Here is a 17,159-nt window from a genome sequence, read left to right on the forward strand (position 1 = left end):
AACTAGTATTTAATTGGATTGGAATCGAAGGTTAACCAGCAATCGATATTGCGGCGCATATTTGTAAGAACCATTCAATATCTCGCTAATGTCAACCGTATGCTCGTTCAACTATAAATCGTTCGCACTCTTGAAATAATTTATTAAAGCAATTATAACATTTTTGGTTCGATATTTTCTAAAAGAGGAAAATCGACAAGGAAATTGTGGTTCACATTACATCGATGATATAATTACTCAAAGTGTACTTGCTTCTTGCCAGCGTCATATGTCACAAACGTAGTTTTCTTCAATATTGACTTAACCTCACTTTCCTGGTTGTAAACAACTTCTTCCGAATTAGCTTTGATACTTCTTATTTCCTCCTCCATCTCCTCTATATAATGAACCGAACTAGTCACTGTTTCCTGCAATCTTCGTATCGTTTCCTCTTCTGGCATTTGCTCCTGTTCCATGCGATTCAACTCTTCCTCCCTTTCATTTGCCTTCTCAATTTCCAGCTCGACTTCGTCCAATTCTAATGCCAGTAAGCTGGATTCGTTCCTCATTTCGACGACGACAAGTGCACCCGCTTTAGAACTTACGTCCTCCGTTTCGGTAGCCCGATTCATTTCCCGTAGGAAATTTTCCATCGATGACTCTTTGGCAAACTCACCCGATAACGCACAAAGTTGCTCTCGGTCATCCCAAATACTTTGCCTGGAGGATTTGACCCTATCCAACGTGACCGTCAGTTCCGCCTCCTGCTTCCGGTACAATTGCTTCCAACTTTCGAAGTTGAGCTCGAGTATGGTCTCCTCTGCCTTCATCGAGTACAACTGTTTGAGTTTGGACTCATACTGGTTCCGTATCTCCTCCAGTTTGGTGCTGTTTTCATCCAGATTTTTCTGTTGCTGGAAAACATCTTCAGGAGCTGAAGATTGATTTGTAGATTTCAATATGTGTACGAGAAGATAGGTATACACACAATTTATTACCTTTATTCTCGTCTTGTGATAACTGATTTTTTGAATTTGAGCTCATTTTTCTACACAGGTATAAACAAAACATGAACCTAACCAAACTACAGGTTGTCACAAATGAACTGAACGCGAGGAGTTTGGTGTTTACAAACACACCACGTGCTTCTAGCGGATATGTGTTCGGACATGTGATATTATTGATTGGTTCAAAAACGCGATACAGGACTGTCATTTTTCGTTCAAAATCATCACCGTGATTCTTGATGTTATTTTAGGGGTATTGGAACACATCAAGAGGATCACGTAGAGAAATACGGTGGCTGTTCAAAACACGAGAGACAGACAAGTACTTATTTTAAGATATTATAATGGTCTGATAAACACATTATCCAAGCCATCGAATGCCGAAGATATTCCGGATTTCCAGATTCAACCGAGCTATCGCTATTTTGCTGGAACGCCATCAGAACACGCACGTTAACCTGCCCTCTGAGGATCCCGAATATCCCCAATCTTCTTGGTAATATTGGTACCAGATCAAGAAACTGGATTCTCTGTCCAGTTAAATAAGGGGAGAGTCGAGAAAGACGGAAAGCTTTTAAGGGAGGGTCCCCCGTGAACACAGCTGCGTTGAATTCCAACATTCCAAGAACAACACTCATATGGCACCTCAAAAAAAAATTTCACCACAGCTAGGACCCCTTGCGACAGTTTTCAGTTGGCAGCAGGAACAGCCAACATGACATCTCCTCGACCTATAGAGGAGATTCTATGGGAAGTCCATTGCGGAAGTCTGAACATTGGCTTTCGAACTGGCGCAAAAACGAACTGAAGTGCTCGTTCATTAAACGTTCGTTCATGGCTGGAAAAGCCTGGCTTGGCGGTTTCTAAAACGTAATCCAAATCTGTCATTTCAGTTGCCGGAAGCTATTTTAGACATGGAAAAATGAGAATAATTACAAGGCCCTTCGAGGTGATTTTAACCATGCCTTTTTGTTCAATCATTTTAAGGCCAATTTGAAGACCTCCAAGGCATCAACATGAAAAACAAAACATGAGTACATCAACTTAGATTTTAAAATATAAATTTTCAGTTAGTGTTCATCTTTCCCGTCCCAGGCGTCCATCTTTCTCTTCAAGTTTCCGTCTTTCCGATTCTTTCTTATCTTTTCAATGATGCCGGACACATTAATTTTGCAAAATTTCAAATTCAAAAACAGTTTCTATTATTGAAAAAGACATAGAATATCGATCCGTGGTGAGATAGCTATACTTTTTTTTGTGAAATTCGCGAAAAAAACAACTTTTACTGAAGGTGTCCGTCTTCCTTCCCTGTCCCTTCCTCTACTTTCTAATATTTTTCCATTCCGTAACTTTATGCCTTTTTTTCTGAGACGGTTTTGTATCTTCTCGTAATTGTTCCTATGTCCAATGTTCAATACTTTCTCTAGTTGAATCTATAGAATCGATTGTCGTTCGCCATACGAGCTCATTCCGAATTTCATTTTGCACCCATACCTCGCAATACGGCTTTTCGTTGAACAAGCTTTGAACCGATCCGATAGAGTTTGTATGAATTTGTATTGGAATAATTGATTCTTTTTGGGCTTTTTTTTTAGCGGCCCAGGAACGTATCTAGGCCGTAAAGCGAGGTATGGGTGTAATACGTTTTTTTTAATTGCCGATGGCACTAACGTTCCCAGAGAAATTTCGTCGCCTCAACAAAGTGTTACTTGTGTCATTCATACTTGGCACGAGAAAGAAAGTATTCTAAGTAGCAACTCAAGAATACGTAAAATCTACCGGTCGGTACGGAAATTGAACCCAAAGATTCCGGCATGATATGAGTCGCGCCAACTACTCTGCCACGGGAAAAAAAAGTGTTCCTAATATATCAGCACCGACAATACTACTTCAAAGTCACGTTCGCGGCAAAACGCTGATTGAATAGCACACAACGCAATGATTAAGAACGAACCGAAAGCTTAGAAAAAGCGTTAAGTAGAAATAGTTCGTCCTGCATGCATATTGACAAGTAACCTTAACCGCCGTAGCTTTTTTAGAAACATCAATCAGCTGCTTCCCGGTGACTAATTGAATCCTTACCCCGCACGATTCATGCAAACCCCAGTCACTTGAGTGGAATTCCAAGGTTTTCACTCGATGAATGAAATTATGCCAGTGAGAGAATTTGATCGTTACACATTACAGGTAGATCTCTTTTTGTGCGGTTTTTTTTTGTGCGATTTTTTTGTGCGGTATATGAAAACGGGCATATGTAACGAAGTTATCGTGCATTTAGTTTAATATGCATTTCATTGCAATACATAGGTGTCTGCCAATTACCAGGTATGGGAAAAGTCGCAGCGAAATTCGTTCAACAATACTCATTCACAGATAACACTCACCCTTCTATTCTCCGTTTAGGCCTCACTTTATTTGAGACAAAAAACATTCACCTATCATCTTCGCAAAGTTCATTCTCGATTTGATCGGAAAAATACTGTCTCGATTCCGCTCATCTATTCTCAGAGAATTTTGCATTCCCTCATTTGCCTCTCGGAATGACGTTAAATAGTGATAGAATCAAATTGGAAACTTTTGCTTGAGCCAGCGAGTGTCTCTGTAAAATCATTCGTTTTTCAATCAAATAGCAATCATTGAGCTTCTATCGCGGCAGTAAAATATAGGTAGATAGTTGAAATCGAGTTGTTTCCTGTGCACTATTGCAATGGCATGTTTTTGTTTCTAGTATGGAATTATCTAAGCCAACGCAAAAGATCATATTAACGCAAGTTATTGGTGCGCGAGAAGGTAGAAAATAAAATCATACATACACGCAGATTGAGTCTATTTTGACTCACTCGTTATTTTGTTTCGTGCAATCCTTTCAAAGGAGTATTCATTCATTGAATGTTGTTTTCCACTCTTTGTTTTGTTATGTTCACTCTCAGTCCCAAATTGAGATGGTCCGAGAGTGAAAAATGATTCATCGTGCAATCTCACGATTGCTTGCTGCATTCTTTTCGCCATGATTATTCCAAGCAGATACAAGAGTGATTTATAATTAGATGTAGATAAATAAGCGAATGAACTTTTCCATGCTTGCCAATTACCAGACTTATGCTTTATTCTGTTTGCTTTAACGTATAAGCAGGAGTTTATTGAATTACACGGAGAGTTGATTTTCTGATCGGCGCAAGTGAATAGACCACATAATAAAGCCAGAAAAACATGAGAAATAATATAGCATGTGTTTTAATTTGAGTTCTAATATTAATTGACGTTTATGTTCAACGCTTTCTCCATTACGATTACGGTTCACATCTGACAATGCGAAAAGAGCATATTTGCGTCTAACTTGTCACTTGTCAAATCATTCCCATCCTTCCATCAAATGCACTATTTTGGGCATGATATGTGATGACGATCAGTGCTGAAAATATTCACGTTCACGACATTCAAATTCAGCGAATTGCTGCCTTCCTTGTATTGATAACCTACTGCTCAAGTGAGAGTCGATAAATATGGAACAACACTGTCAATGAACCCCAGTGGAATGAACATCAACATCAGCTTGCCATGAAGTTCATTTTTCATTTGCACCTTCCTTTTCGTCATGGTATTCGTAAGGTCGAAAAAGAAGATCATTGCGTGTTAGTGAAAATCAAAGCATAAAATTCAACGTCACCAATTGAGAGTAAAATCGATTAATGGTAAAGGATGGCAATCCATCACAAAAAATTCTTGTTTTTGGCGAGTTCGGCAATAGAATGTATAGAATAACTCTTGCTACGTTTTATGAATCTACTCACGATTGCCCGGAAATGACATACACCACCATTTATATGTGCAGTGGGTGACACGTTTTCAATAAAAATTCACTGCAAGCGATGAAGATCAACTTAACGTTCGTGATAATCACCTGAAATTATGGAAGTAATGGAAGTGCCTGAATGCAGGCTTTTCGAAATTCGTTCATGCTGTTTTCGATAAATATACCAGACAAAGCTCATGCGTCTCGACTCTTGTGTTATACTCATTATGACAGATATGGTGTTGAGTTTCAACAGAAGAGAATTCATCCGATACTGGGAAAAATCTAATTCCTTCATTCGTGAATAAATTTTGATAATTTGTGGCACTAATGACGATACACGTCTTTACCGCACTCGAAGAACTTCTTCGCTAGATGATACTAGAAACCGAAAAGCACGCACTCCAAAAACTGCGTGCACAACGCACAATAGATCACACGCTAAAGGACAATTTCCAGTGTCATCGACCGACCAACGAAATGAAGAGATACAATATTCGACCGTACTTGTTGTGTTGAACGTATATTTGGTAAAAGAGGATAAGCTTTACAGAGTTTGTTGCTTTTATAGTGACCGTCGGCTATCGGTCATTCCTCGTTATTCTAATTCCCTCTCACACTGGAATATTTGAATTACAGTTCATTTAATTTCGAGTGGTACCTTACGAGTTGGAACGGTAGGATGAACTAACAATGTTTATGGATAATTCCAACAATATGGTTTCTAATAACAACACGTTTCGACATGCAACCAAAAAACACAATACAGCCACGCGCAACTGAAAAGACAAACTGTTCTTTCGCACAGCATGAAAACAAAAGGAAATCGAACGATCAACGGTGTTTTGAGTTATTTGAGTTATTTTCTTAAAAAATACCCCCGACTTGCCTGCAGCGTTGCCAATGTTCCAGTTTAAACTGGATTCTTCCAGTTTTTTCTCCTCGATCCAGTCAAACAGTTAATTTTTAAATCTTCCAGTTTTTCTAAATACTGTCCAGTTTTATCCAGTTTTTTCATTTGTGTGCTTCAGTTTCACCAATTTCATGTAAAATAAATTCACAATGCATAAATATTATTCTTCTCTCACCCTTCCTTGACTAATTTTTGTTTTCTGACACTTTCGTTCGATCCTTCCAAGTGTATTTAGGTACCTGAGAACCTGAGAAGGTGAACGAGAGAATTTCTTTAAAACCTATACTCCGTGCGATATGTCGCGCGTACTCTGTATCGAACTTCAATCGCGAAGGCGGAGAGTTATCTTTCTTTGCGTAATAGCTATAAATAACAGCTATTAAAACCGTCCTTCTTAGGGGCTTTGGACCCTCCGCTCTAGTTCTCAATAGTTTCAAGTTGTTTTTCGGGCATACTTCTATAGAGATCCGTCATTCGCAGGTGGAGTTTTTTTTATTACACATTCTTCGTAAATGCGAAAAACATAACAACGAAGTTGTAAAAACAAACACTACAGAAATGTTAAAATTCGAGTTTGAAGGAAAAGAACAAAGAATTGAGGTTTGGTTTGGCCATGCACCTTTATTGCCGAGCAATAAATACGATATTTTTCAAGTTTTATCCAAATAAAACCCTATTTTCCATCGGTTCTAGAAGAAAAGATCCTAAAATATTGTTTCACGGTAATGTTCGAGTGGTGGGAAACGTTATTTTGATTTGCTCGAACGGTTGATGAATGGTTTATTTCGCTATTCTATGAACTACATACAAATACTACACGAAGCTTCGAAGCAAGTCCTTTTTCTCAAGCATTGGAATAGGTAAAAAAATCATTATAGATAAATCAAAACCAAACTTCTTAAAATAACGATTTTACAGGATCCAGTTTTCTTCCAGTTTTTTTAAGAGCAATCTTCCAGTTTTTTGAAAAATATTAATGGCAACCCTACTTGCATGTATTTGCAAAGCGGACCATTAATTTTGAAGTCCGTGTTAAGGAAACACAGCTCAGTGGGAAAACAATATCCCCGACTTGCATGGTTTGACAAAGCGGATTCCCCCAGGCACATTGATTTTAAAGTTTAAAGTGTTAGGGAAACACAGCTCGGTGGGAACGAAAATACCCTCGACTTGCATGTATATTTGCAAAGCGGATTTTCACAGGTACATCGATTTCGAAGTCTGTGTTGGAGAAACTGTAAATCAGACCAATCAAAACTTGGCAGTTAGGGCGTTTAGATAACGCTTGATATTTTACAGTTATTCAATTGTTCATCTCATGAAAAATAACATTTTATTAAATGTGATACACGCGTGCTCCCGTGGCCGAGTGGTTAGCGTCATAACTAACATGCCGGGTGTTCGGGTTCGATTCCCGTTCTGGTCGGGGGAATTTTTCGTCAAAGAAATTTCCTCCGACTTGCACTGTGATCACGCGTATTCTAGAGCTTGCCATTCAGAATGCATTCAAGGCGTGTTATTTGGCATAGAAATCTCAACTAAGTACTAATAAAAAATGACGCAAGTAATACTACGCTGAGACGGCGAAGTTCCTCTAGGAACGTTAGTGCCATTGAAGAAGAAGAAGATACACGCGTAGAAATATTTCCTATCAATTTATGCAAACATCTTTCCGATCTGTTACGAAATGTTAGAGGTATAAGCATTTGAAATACGGGTAGAGTTACCACACAAATCGGCAGAACAAATTTATGGGAAAAAAGGAAGTTCTTCCAGTTTTCACGAATTTAAACCGTTTAGAGATTAGCGAGTTGTAATGTGAGGCATATAAAACAAATCTTAGAGAATTTTCGATTCGATTGGTATGCAAATCATGAGAATTCGTTCACAGTGAAAATAGTTATTGACGTTAATTTTATTTCATAAAAACGTTACCTGTTTTCTGATTTGGCACCCTTCCTGAAAGACGTAGTTCTACGTCAAAAAGTTTTTTTAAAATTGTGTAGCGAACGCGGCTTTTTAAAGCTACTGGTGAAGTATTGAACGATTTTTATGCGATTTTTTTTGTGCGGTCCCTATCCCCCGCACAAAAAAAGGTTTGCCTGTATACACTATTCAAAAGGTCAGGATCGTCGCGAACGTGCATAAATCAAGTGCACCAACCGCATGGTAAACCATTTATGGTTTAAAAGCGACAAGTAGCGAGATTCGTTCAGTTCATTGCTGTGTGATATTTCTCTCTTTCTAGAACTCTTGAAATGACATCTAAAAACTCGATCACTAGTTGACACGCTGTGAAGACAGCCGACGCCACTCAACGGTGCATAATCTCTAAACAAACCAAATTGATGAATATGTTCAACAAAGGATGGGATGAAAAAGAATTCATTTACATACATGGTTGCATTCAAATGAGGCGCGTCCCTGTATGCAGTTGCTGTAAATGTTTTTACCAATTAAGTAGTATTCAATATCATTCACATATTTTGGCCAAATAGCGACCCGTTGCCGTTCGATCACCGAGACGTTCATGCCAATTCCGGACATCGCCTTTTAAAAAAAAGTGTTGAATGATCACTGTAGATGTACAAAATGGACAGATGATTGATGGGCGATGCGTAGCTCTTTAATTCTCCTAGCAACAGTGCATAAAACGCGTTCAATTAGTGGAAAACTGAAACTATCAATTCACAGTTTACGCATGTTGTTGATTCTACATGAAACTAATCAGTTATAAAAGCACTCTGAAACACTAGCGGGAAATCGGTCTTTAGTTTATGTTGAAAAATTATGTACTAGTTTGTAATTTTTTTAAATCGTTTTCTCGATTTAGAAAACAAAATTATAGGAGATTGTGTTCAAGACACGACCGCATTGTTGACGTAGAACTAAGTTGTTATTTTATATGTGTCGCTTGTTTATAACTTCGGATATTATTTTATAATGCTGTGAAATTTTGGAAATAACTGTTTAGTAGAATGGTTCGATCGCCCTGAAATGTTTTTTTTATTGGAGAATCAATTGTCGATAATTGATTGAAAATTCATTCTCGCCCTCGCGGAACAATACACTAGCCCTATCGTATGTCGCAATTTGTTTCATGTCAACAAGCAAACCATTTGTCATGATAATTGTCATGCGAAAATGCGAAAACAGAATAGAAACTGAGAGAGGTTGGCGTCGACATCATGCCTCATACCGTATGTTTCTATTCTGTTTTCGCATTTACGCATGACAATTGTTATGACAAATGGTTTGCTTGCATGTCAATGTATTGAAAATTTACATCGTACGCTATTCCGGTGGCCTTATTCGCAATTGGCATAGACTCGGCTACAGTCGATTATATACTTATAACTACATCAATATATCTTTGGCACCGTATGGAGACAACAACAAGGACAATATTTGCAAGTATCAAACATCTTGTTACCTGTTATTTAGTATTGCCTCACTGGAATTGCACCTCTAGGCATCGTTCGTACAACGTAAATAAAACGCCGAACAAGCGTTTGCCATAGCATGCACACAAAGCCATACATTGGTGGCTCAAAGCTACTAGAAATATAAACATTCTCATCATTTTGCGCTATTCTCTAAAGAAACGCTTCTATTATTATTACTGGCATCGAAAAAAGTTGCATTACTTTTTCATGCTCAAGAGAAGCGCAGCTGTGGAGAAAGTTTTGCTGCTGGCGCTCGAAACCAAATCACATACAAAATTCCAGATCGACATTTACTTTCATGGTGACTAAATAAACGAAATAATTCCATTCCTGTTAATCTCAACAGCCTCGAAAAGAGTAGCATTGCTTCATTATGATCAAGATTAGTGCAAATGCAATCCTAGTTGAAGGCCGTTTTGCGACTGGCACGCGAACCCAAGTAACATTCCAGCACGATATTCAAGATCCTTGGTATTCCCCAAATAATGTTTTGGCGCACAACCTTAACGCCTACTTCACCATAGCATCAGTTCAATGCATTGATGCAATGTCAAAGGCACCAACGAAGCCTGCTTGGAAAAAGACTGAATATTTGCATAAGCAGAGATTCATTACTAATACCCTAGCGCAAATATTTCCCTTCCGCTATCTCCCCTCCTTGTTTGAATTTATCATCACGGCTGCATAATTTGCACCACCAATGCACACGGGAGCAGATACAAATGGGGTATCAGCGTAGCGAAGATGCACTATTTCACGTGCGGGCTATGAAGCACGCGCGTACGCACACAAATATCCGTATATCGATGGCTTGAAGCATCTAAATATAAACACACACTTATCTCCATTTTGCGCTCTTCTCAACAGAAGCCCTTTCTATAATTATTGCCTGTCTAGGTTAGATAAGCTGTTATTCTTGGTGGAAAGAGTTTTGCTACCGCCATGCGAAACCAAATCACAGGCAGAATTCCAGAACAATTATTTTCTTGGTGAGCCGACGATAGGCTAGCTTGATGATTCCCCACACAATTGTGTAGCTCAAAACATTAATGCAATGGCGTCAGTTTCATGCAATGATTGCAATGCCAGAGACATCAGCGAGTGAGTAACTTGGTCGCGTCCACAGCTCAGTCCGAAACGAAGACAAGGAAGAACAAGCGATGTTCATTGCTTCGTATCTAGACCGATACTGAACGTTTGCCTTCCCTTTCCATGTTGAATTAAAGAGATTTTAAACTTCTTTAGTTCATTCGTCTCTAGCTTTCAAAAGGGTCCTTGGAAAACTTTACTCTTTCCTCATATCACTCATCCACCCCAATTGCCGTGAAAAAGGCACTCGATCCCTCGGCGTTGGTCGTTGGTCGTTATCGGGAAAGCACACAAATGGACAGAACAAATGTATGGGGAAATGAGATTGCTTCCATCATTGCTTTTCATCAATTTAAACCATATACAGACTATGGGATAGTAATGTATAACATATCAAACAAATTCTTAGAAAATTTCTGATTCGATTGGTATGCAAATCGTTAATATCAGTTCGCAGCAAAAATAGTTATTAACGTTAACTTTATTCCATAAAAACGTGACCTGTTTTCTGATTTGGCACCCTTAATGAAAGACGTAGTTCGACGTCAACAAATGTGACCAGGGAACAAAGAGTTTCTAGAAAACAGAAAGATCATATTTGAATATCCCATTCATACTCTAAAATTTTTGTTTCCCTAAAACAATCTCATTTACCAATCAACTTAAAAAAAACTGATTGATAGATTCAAATTTGACAAAACACTTTACTCCATCAGGTATGGGTTGGGTGAAATCCGTGTTCGGCAATAGTGACAAGGGAACTTATACCTTATTGTTTGCTAGAAGAGCCGCTGGTTACTCTCTCCATTGATTTTGTTTCCTTACAAAATATGTTTCCCTGAAGAAATCGCTCGAAGTACTCCTGAGATATATGGCGATGGAATTACTGAAAGTGGTTGGATGACAGGGAGCCTTTCTATGATTATTTTAAGGATATTCCGTGCTGATTAATCCCGTTTCCCGTTTTACTTTGTCTGTCGAGAGGCATAACAGTTCGGATACATGTGAGATACAAATTGAAACACGGGGTAAGTTGAAACGCTACGCTATATCTTTTACTAGGAATGATGGATTGACGTGGTATATTTTTTCAGTGAACAGTCCCTTTGAACCCGCCTAATGACAATTTGAATGAGAATTTTCACATTATGTTGTTTCATTATTTCTTGTTATTTCCACCTTACCATTATGTATAAGATAAAATCATCATCAGACACAGATTTCGTTTAATATGTTTTCGCAATTGGCTAAGTAAAAGTTCATTCACAATTTTTATTTTGAAAGTATGTCTGCTGCTGAAAATATTTCTGCTGTTGCTGCCAGTGTGGAGGATGACCCGAATGTTTCGATTCCACGGCGTACTTAGCAATTGGGCTTGTCAAACACATCATTGTGGCGAATTTCGCATTTGGACTTGCACCTACATCCATATAAAGTCCAACTGGTACAAAAATTAGAGCTTGGTGACCATGGAATGCGTCGGGCATACGTCAATTGGGTGAACGAACAACAGCAGCAAAATACTGAATCAAATCATCATCGCATCAAATTTTCTTCAGCGTTGAGGCACATTGCAAGCTCGGTGGCTATGTGAACACCCAAAATTTCCGTATATGGGGCTCAGAAAATCCACACGTGAATGTTGAGAGGCTATTGAATCCGCCAAAAGTCACTGTTTGGTGCGCATTATGGTCTGGTGGAGTCATCGGGCCGTATTTCTTTGAAAATGAGGACGGCGAGACGGTAACTGTGAATGGTGAGCGTTATGGCCGCATGTTAACCGATTTTTTTTTCGTCACAAATTGAAGATATGGATACGGATGACATGTGGTTTCAGCAGGACGGCGCCACGTGCCACACAACACGACCGAACATGGCCATATTGCGAACGAAATTTGAGGGACGCATAATTTCGCGTTTTGGTAATGCCAATTGGCCGTCCAGATCATGCGATTTGAACCCGCTAGACTTTTTTTTTTGTGGGGTTATGCGAAAGACCGTGCCAACTCTCCGCAAACTCTTGAACATTTGAAAGACAACATTCGTGAAGTTATGACCGAGATACCGCCCCATATGTGCCGAAAAGTCATCGAAAATTACCTGTTCCGGATCAAGGTGTGCGAGGAAGCCCTAGGTGGACATTTGAATGATGTTGTATTTCACACATAATGGCATAAACCAAACTTTAATTTGAAATAAAAGTTTCATCGAAATTCGAATTCTAAGTGTGATTTATTTCAATTTACTTTCGGAATTTAAAGTTGGAAAGCCCTGTATGTTATCGACTCGGGTATCAGACGGGAGCTAAAAAGTGAGATGGCTCACATAATAAATCAAGAAACGTCACTCACGGTGCAGAATATGCGTGTGTGACGTGAGATAGCTTCCACAATAAAGCGAGAATCTTTGCTATCTCACGCCAACCGCCACGCGGAGTAAAGTACACTGTGACTTGAACAATCTCACGTCATTCGCCACGCAGAGTAGAGGAACTGATTTATGTCGAATTCATATGAATACAATCTGTATGCATCTCTTTATCGCATAAACCAATAAAAAATCATAATTCTTTAATTTTACTATTTTTGAAAAATCGGGAAACGGAAAAAAAAAGTTCTAAATAGCATTTTCTTCTTCAAACGGCCGCCATTTTGTCAAAAAAACATGTTTGTACCCGTCCGAAGTTCATGCGATTGCGGCATCTTCAGTGATTCAAAATCTGTTCGAATTTTTGTTTCCGATAACCAGAAGGGCTGAAATAGTATACGTCATGAAGCAGCTTTTTTTTGAACACCCTCACTTCACCAGCTTATAATTATTCTAATTATGAATATTTTTTTCCGATCAATTTTTGTGTTATTGTTAAAAGATAGATAAACAAATAATGATATAATAGATAGTAGACATAATCTTTGTTTTATTTTTTCGGTGCTCGAAAAAACGTGCCTCTGTTCAGGAATACCTCCTTAAAAATGTTTTATTCTCAATAGAAAATAAAATCAATCTCGCGTAAGATTAGATATTGAACAATTGATTGATTTGTAGTATTCCTGGCATATATCCTATGTAACTCGTGATTTTTACATTGATAAATGAAGATAATGCTCGAAACCTATTTTGAAATCTATAATTATACGAGAGGAACTTTTTACGTAATTTCCAAACGCAAATCGTTTTCTTTTGTAGGAAAATTGAGGAGCGTGTAAATATAGAGGTTTGCGTCGTCAACGTACGCAGCCAAAAATTTCTCCAACCATGGAAGAACCCCTTGACTTGACATATTCATATATTTCACCTCTAGTGTTGAATAGTAAAACTTGCGAACTTTGACAGTTCATTTGAAAAAATCGGCATTTCAACGAAAAGGCGCAACGAAGTTGTTTATCTGTGTAAAGAAACTTGGAAAATCAATAAAAGTACAACTTTTTTCTTTCGAATAAGTTAGATCAAATCGAATGAAATGGAGCGCAAGCCGGAGACGCAAATACAGAACACCCCCAGTGATATAATTTCATCGGTTAACTTCTCACCCAACACCAACCAGTTCCTGCTCGTGTCCAGCTGGGATTCCAGTGTTCGACTGTACGATGTGGTCAACAATACTCTGCGACAAAAATACTACCACGACGCCCCAGTTTTGGACTGCGCGTTTCATGTGATTATCGACCGATTGATTAATGCTCAACCCAATTATGAGAATTATTGAATTTTACAGGATTCCGTACGCACTGTCAGTGCTGGACTGGATAACTTGGTTAAACTGTACGACCTAAATACACATGCCGAAAGTATTCTTGGGAGCCATGACGCTGGAATCAAATGTGTCGAGTATTCCTCCAAAGTGAACGGTATTTTGACGGGCAGTTGGGATAAGACGGTTAAAATGTGGGATGTTCGGGATAAAGACTGCGTCGGAAAGTACGAACAAAGCAATGGTAAAGTTTACTCGATGAGCTGCATCGACGAGAAGTTGGTGGTGGCCACATCGGAACGGAAGGTCCTGGTGTGGGATCTGCGTAACATGGGACAGTATTTGACACGGCGTGAATCGTCGCTGAAGTTCCAAACGCGAGCTATTCGCTGTTTCCCCAACAAAGAAGGATACGTGATGAGTTCCATAGAGGGAAGAGTGGCCGTCGAGTACTTCGACATGGATCCAGAGGTTCAGAAGAAGAAATTCGCTTTCAAATGCCACCGCTCGAAGGAGAACAATATCGAGTTGATTTACCCGGTGAATGCGATTAGTTTCCACAATGTGTTCAACACATTCGCCACCGGTGGATCGGACGGATACGTAAACATTTGGGACGGATTCAATAAGAAGCGGTTATGTCAGTTCCATCTGTATGACAGCTCGATTTCGTCGTTGGCTTTCAGCTACGATGGCAGCACGTTGGCCATTGCTTGCTCATACCTGGACGAGCATGAAATTCCCCCGGAGCCGACTCCTGAGCCCACACTCTATGTGAGGTATGTGAGTGAAGCGGAAACCAAACCGAAATAAGATTAGGTTAGAAGTAATGTTATAATTTGTAACTATTATGCTGCAAATATATTGTAGAACTTAAGTAAAATAAAAAAAAAAAAAAATGAGTAAAATTGACATTTTTCCTCTAGATTTCCTGTTATGGGGTGGAATGGCAGTTTTAAAGCCATGGAAAAAAGTTTTTGGTTAACTAAGTAATAAACATCACTCGAAAATGATTGTCATATCAGTTCGTTCAGCCTCAGTTCCTGTTCCAGTCCTGTACTCGCGTGCAAAATCATAACTCGCATACTCGCGCACGGTGTCAGGCCGAAAGTTGAACTTCTCTGTAACGTTGCTATTATGCATCTTTCAGGCTTTATAGTTTGAATTGAATAAAAAAATCCCAGAAAATATGTTTTCTTTATCTTTATTAAGTTTTAATAGTTGTTCAATAATGTTTAATGTTCCATAGTTTAATAAATTCAGCCTCCTCAAAACAGAGTAATTTTGGATACTCCAACACAAATAACGAAATTCGATTTTCTTTCTGTTATTAATGAAAAGTAAGCAAAATATATTAGGCTGTCAAAAAAGGTATTTTTTTTTGAATTTTCATTTGTTCATAAAATTAGTTACAATCATCTCTTTTAAGTCAAATATGCGCCGTTTTGTTCGATGACTTGTTCCCAACGAGATGCCAACTTCATAATAACCCTGTTATAGAAGCTCGCTTCCTTATTGGCAAAAAACTCGGATAGCCAATTTTCACAGGCCTCTTTTGTGGCTAACTTCTGACTACCTAGCTCGTTCGCCATGGACAAAAACAGGTGGTAGTCACTTGGTGCAAGGTCCGGACTATACGGCGGATGCAAAAGAACCTCCCATCCGAGCTCCCGGAGCTTCTGGCGCGTTACCAAAGAAGTGTGTGGCCTGGCGTTGTCCTGATGGAAGACAATGCGGCCTCTGTTTATCAAAGATGGCCTCTTCTTCATGAGTGCTACCTTCAAGCGGTCCAGTTGTTGGCAGTACAACTCCGAATTGAGCGTTTGGCCATAGGGAAGCAGCTCATAATAGATTATTCCTTGACAATCCCACCAAACACACAGCAGAACCTTCCTGGCCGTTGATGAGGGCTTGGCCACCGTCTGAGCCGCTTCAGTGGGCTTCGACCACGACCGTTTGTGCTTCACGTTGTAGTAAGTGACCCACTTTTCATCGCCAATCACCATCCGCTTCAGAAACGGGTCGATTTTGTTGCGATTCAGCAGCGATTCACATACGTCTATACGGTCAAAGATGTTTTTTTGCGTCGACGTGTGTGGCACCCATACATCGAGCTTCTTTGTGAATCCAAGCTTCTTCAAATGGTCAATAACGGTTTGATGACTTATCCCCAGCTCTTGGCCGATGCTACGGCTGCTACTATGCCGGTCTTTCTCGGCTAATTCAGCGATTTTGTCGCAATTTTCGACGACAGGCCTTCCGGAGCGTGGCGCATCTTTGACGACCTCTACACCAGAACGAAAACGTTGAAACTATCGTTGTGCGGTGGAAATGGAAACTGTATCGGGTCCATAAACTGCACAAATTTTATTGGCAGCTTGAGATGCATTTTTGTCGTTGTCATAGTAGTACTGTAAAATATGTCGGATTTTCTCTTTATTTTGCTCCATATTTGCGACACTATAACTCACGAACGACTTAACCAAACAAAACACTGTCAAAGACTATATTATAGCGCGCAAAAATACCTTTCCAACCTAATGGCGGGTTTACATAAGGGAGATCTATAGCTATAGATGGATTTATTCACGTAAAAATAGGTGTAAACGGGTGAGAATAAATATGATACACTTATTCGAGGTATATATAACTTGAAAAAATTCAGCATATGTAAACGCTTGTGAGTTTCTCACTGATGAGAAATCACTAAAGTTGGATGCAGTTCTACTTCAGGTGAATAAATTCACCGAAAATATGAATATATTCATTATAGAAGTTCACGTTAGTGTAATCGGTTGATGCGATTTCTATAAATCTCATCATATTTCTTCACATGAATATATCACTAGTCTAAACCCACCCTAAAAGACAAGACGTGACAACTGGCTTCTTACTCTTCTTTCTGCATTTTCGCCGACCAAGTGCTAGATAACAGGGGAGCAAGATGTGAAGGTTGCCAAATGTTATAAAATTTCGGGAGATTATTTTCCCATGAGAGAAATATGTGTTTTTTATATAATGTATTTTCTGAGCAGTACCCTTTTTTGTATTAATCATTCAACCGAATGTCACCTATTTTAAACAATTAGAATTTTCCTGTTATTTTTGTACTTTGGTAAAAAAAATTTAATGTGGAGAGAACAAAGAAATTTAGGAAAAGTAGATTTGATAGCAGGAGTATATGTTGAAGTACATGAATTAAATTTATGGTTCATTCTATTTATCAAGAGATCGTATACAC

The 17,159-nt window shown here is 38.9% G+C and overlaps 2 protein-coding genes across 2 annotated transcripts; one reads left to right on the forward strand and one right to left on the reverse strand.

Moving 5' to 3' along the window:
- Nucleotides 1-215: 215 nt before the first annotated feature.
- Nucleotides 216-1,078, reverse strand: LOC129763424 (golgin subfamily A member 6-like protein 26). Its single transcript, XM_055762487.1, has 2 exons — nt 978-1,078; nt 216-913 (listed from the first exon to the last, which is right to left on the reverse strand). Exons 1-2 carry the CDS (start codon nt 1,048-1,050, stop codon nt 234-236), a joined length of 753 nt encoding a protein of 250 aa, XP_055618462.1. The 5' UTR covers nt 1,051-1,078; the 3' UTR covers nt 216-233.
- Nucleotides 1,079-13,552: 12,474 nt separating this feature from the next.
- On the forward strand, nt 13,553-15,037 carry LOC129762423 (mitotic checkpoint protein BUB3). The gene is made up of 2 exons (XM_055760658.1): nt 13,553-13,882; nt 13,943-15,037. The coding sequence occupies exons 1-2, from the start codon at nt 13,688-13,690 to the stop codon at nt 14,729-14,731; spliced, it is 984 nt and encodes a 327-aa protein (XP_055616633.1). The 5' UTR covers nt 13,553-13,687; the 3' UTR covers nt 14,732-15,037.
- Nucleotides 15,038-17,159: the final 2,122 nt, after the last annotated feature.

The sequence above is a fragment of the Toxorhynchites rutilus genome, chromosome 1, assembly GCF_029784135.1.
Source record: "Toxorhynchites rutilus septentrionalis strain SRP chromosome 1, ASM2978413v1, whole genome shotgun sequence".
Lineage (NCBI taxonomy): Eukaryota > Metazoa > Arthropoda > Insecta > Diptera > Culicidae > Toxorhynchites > Toxorhynchites rutilus.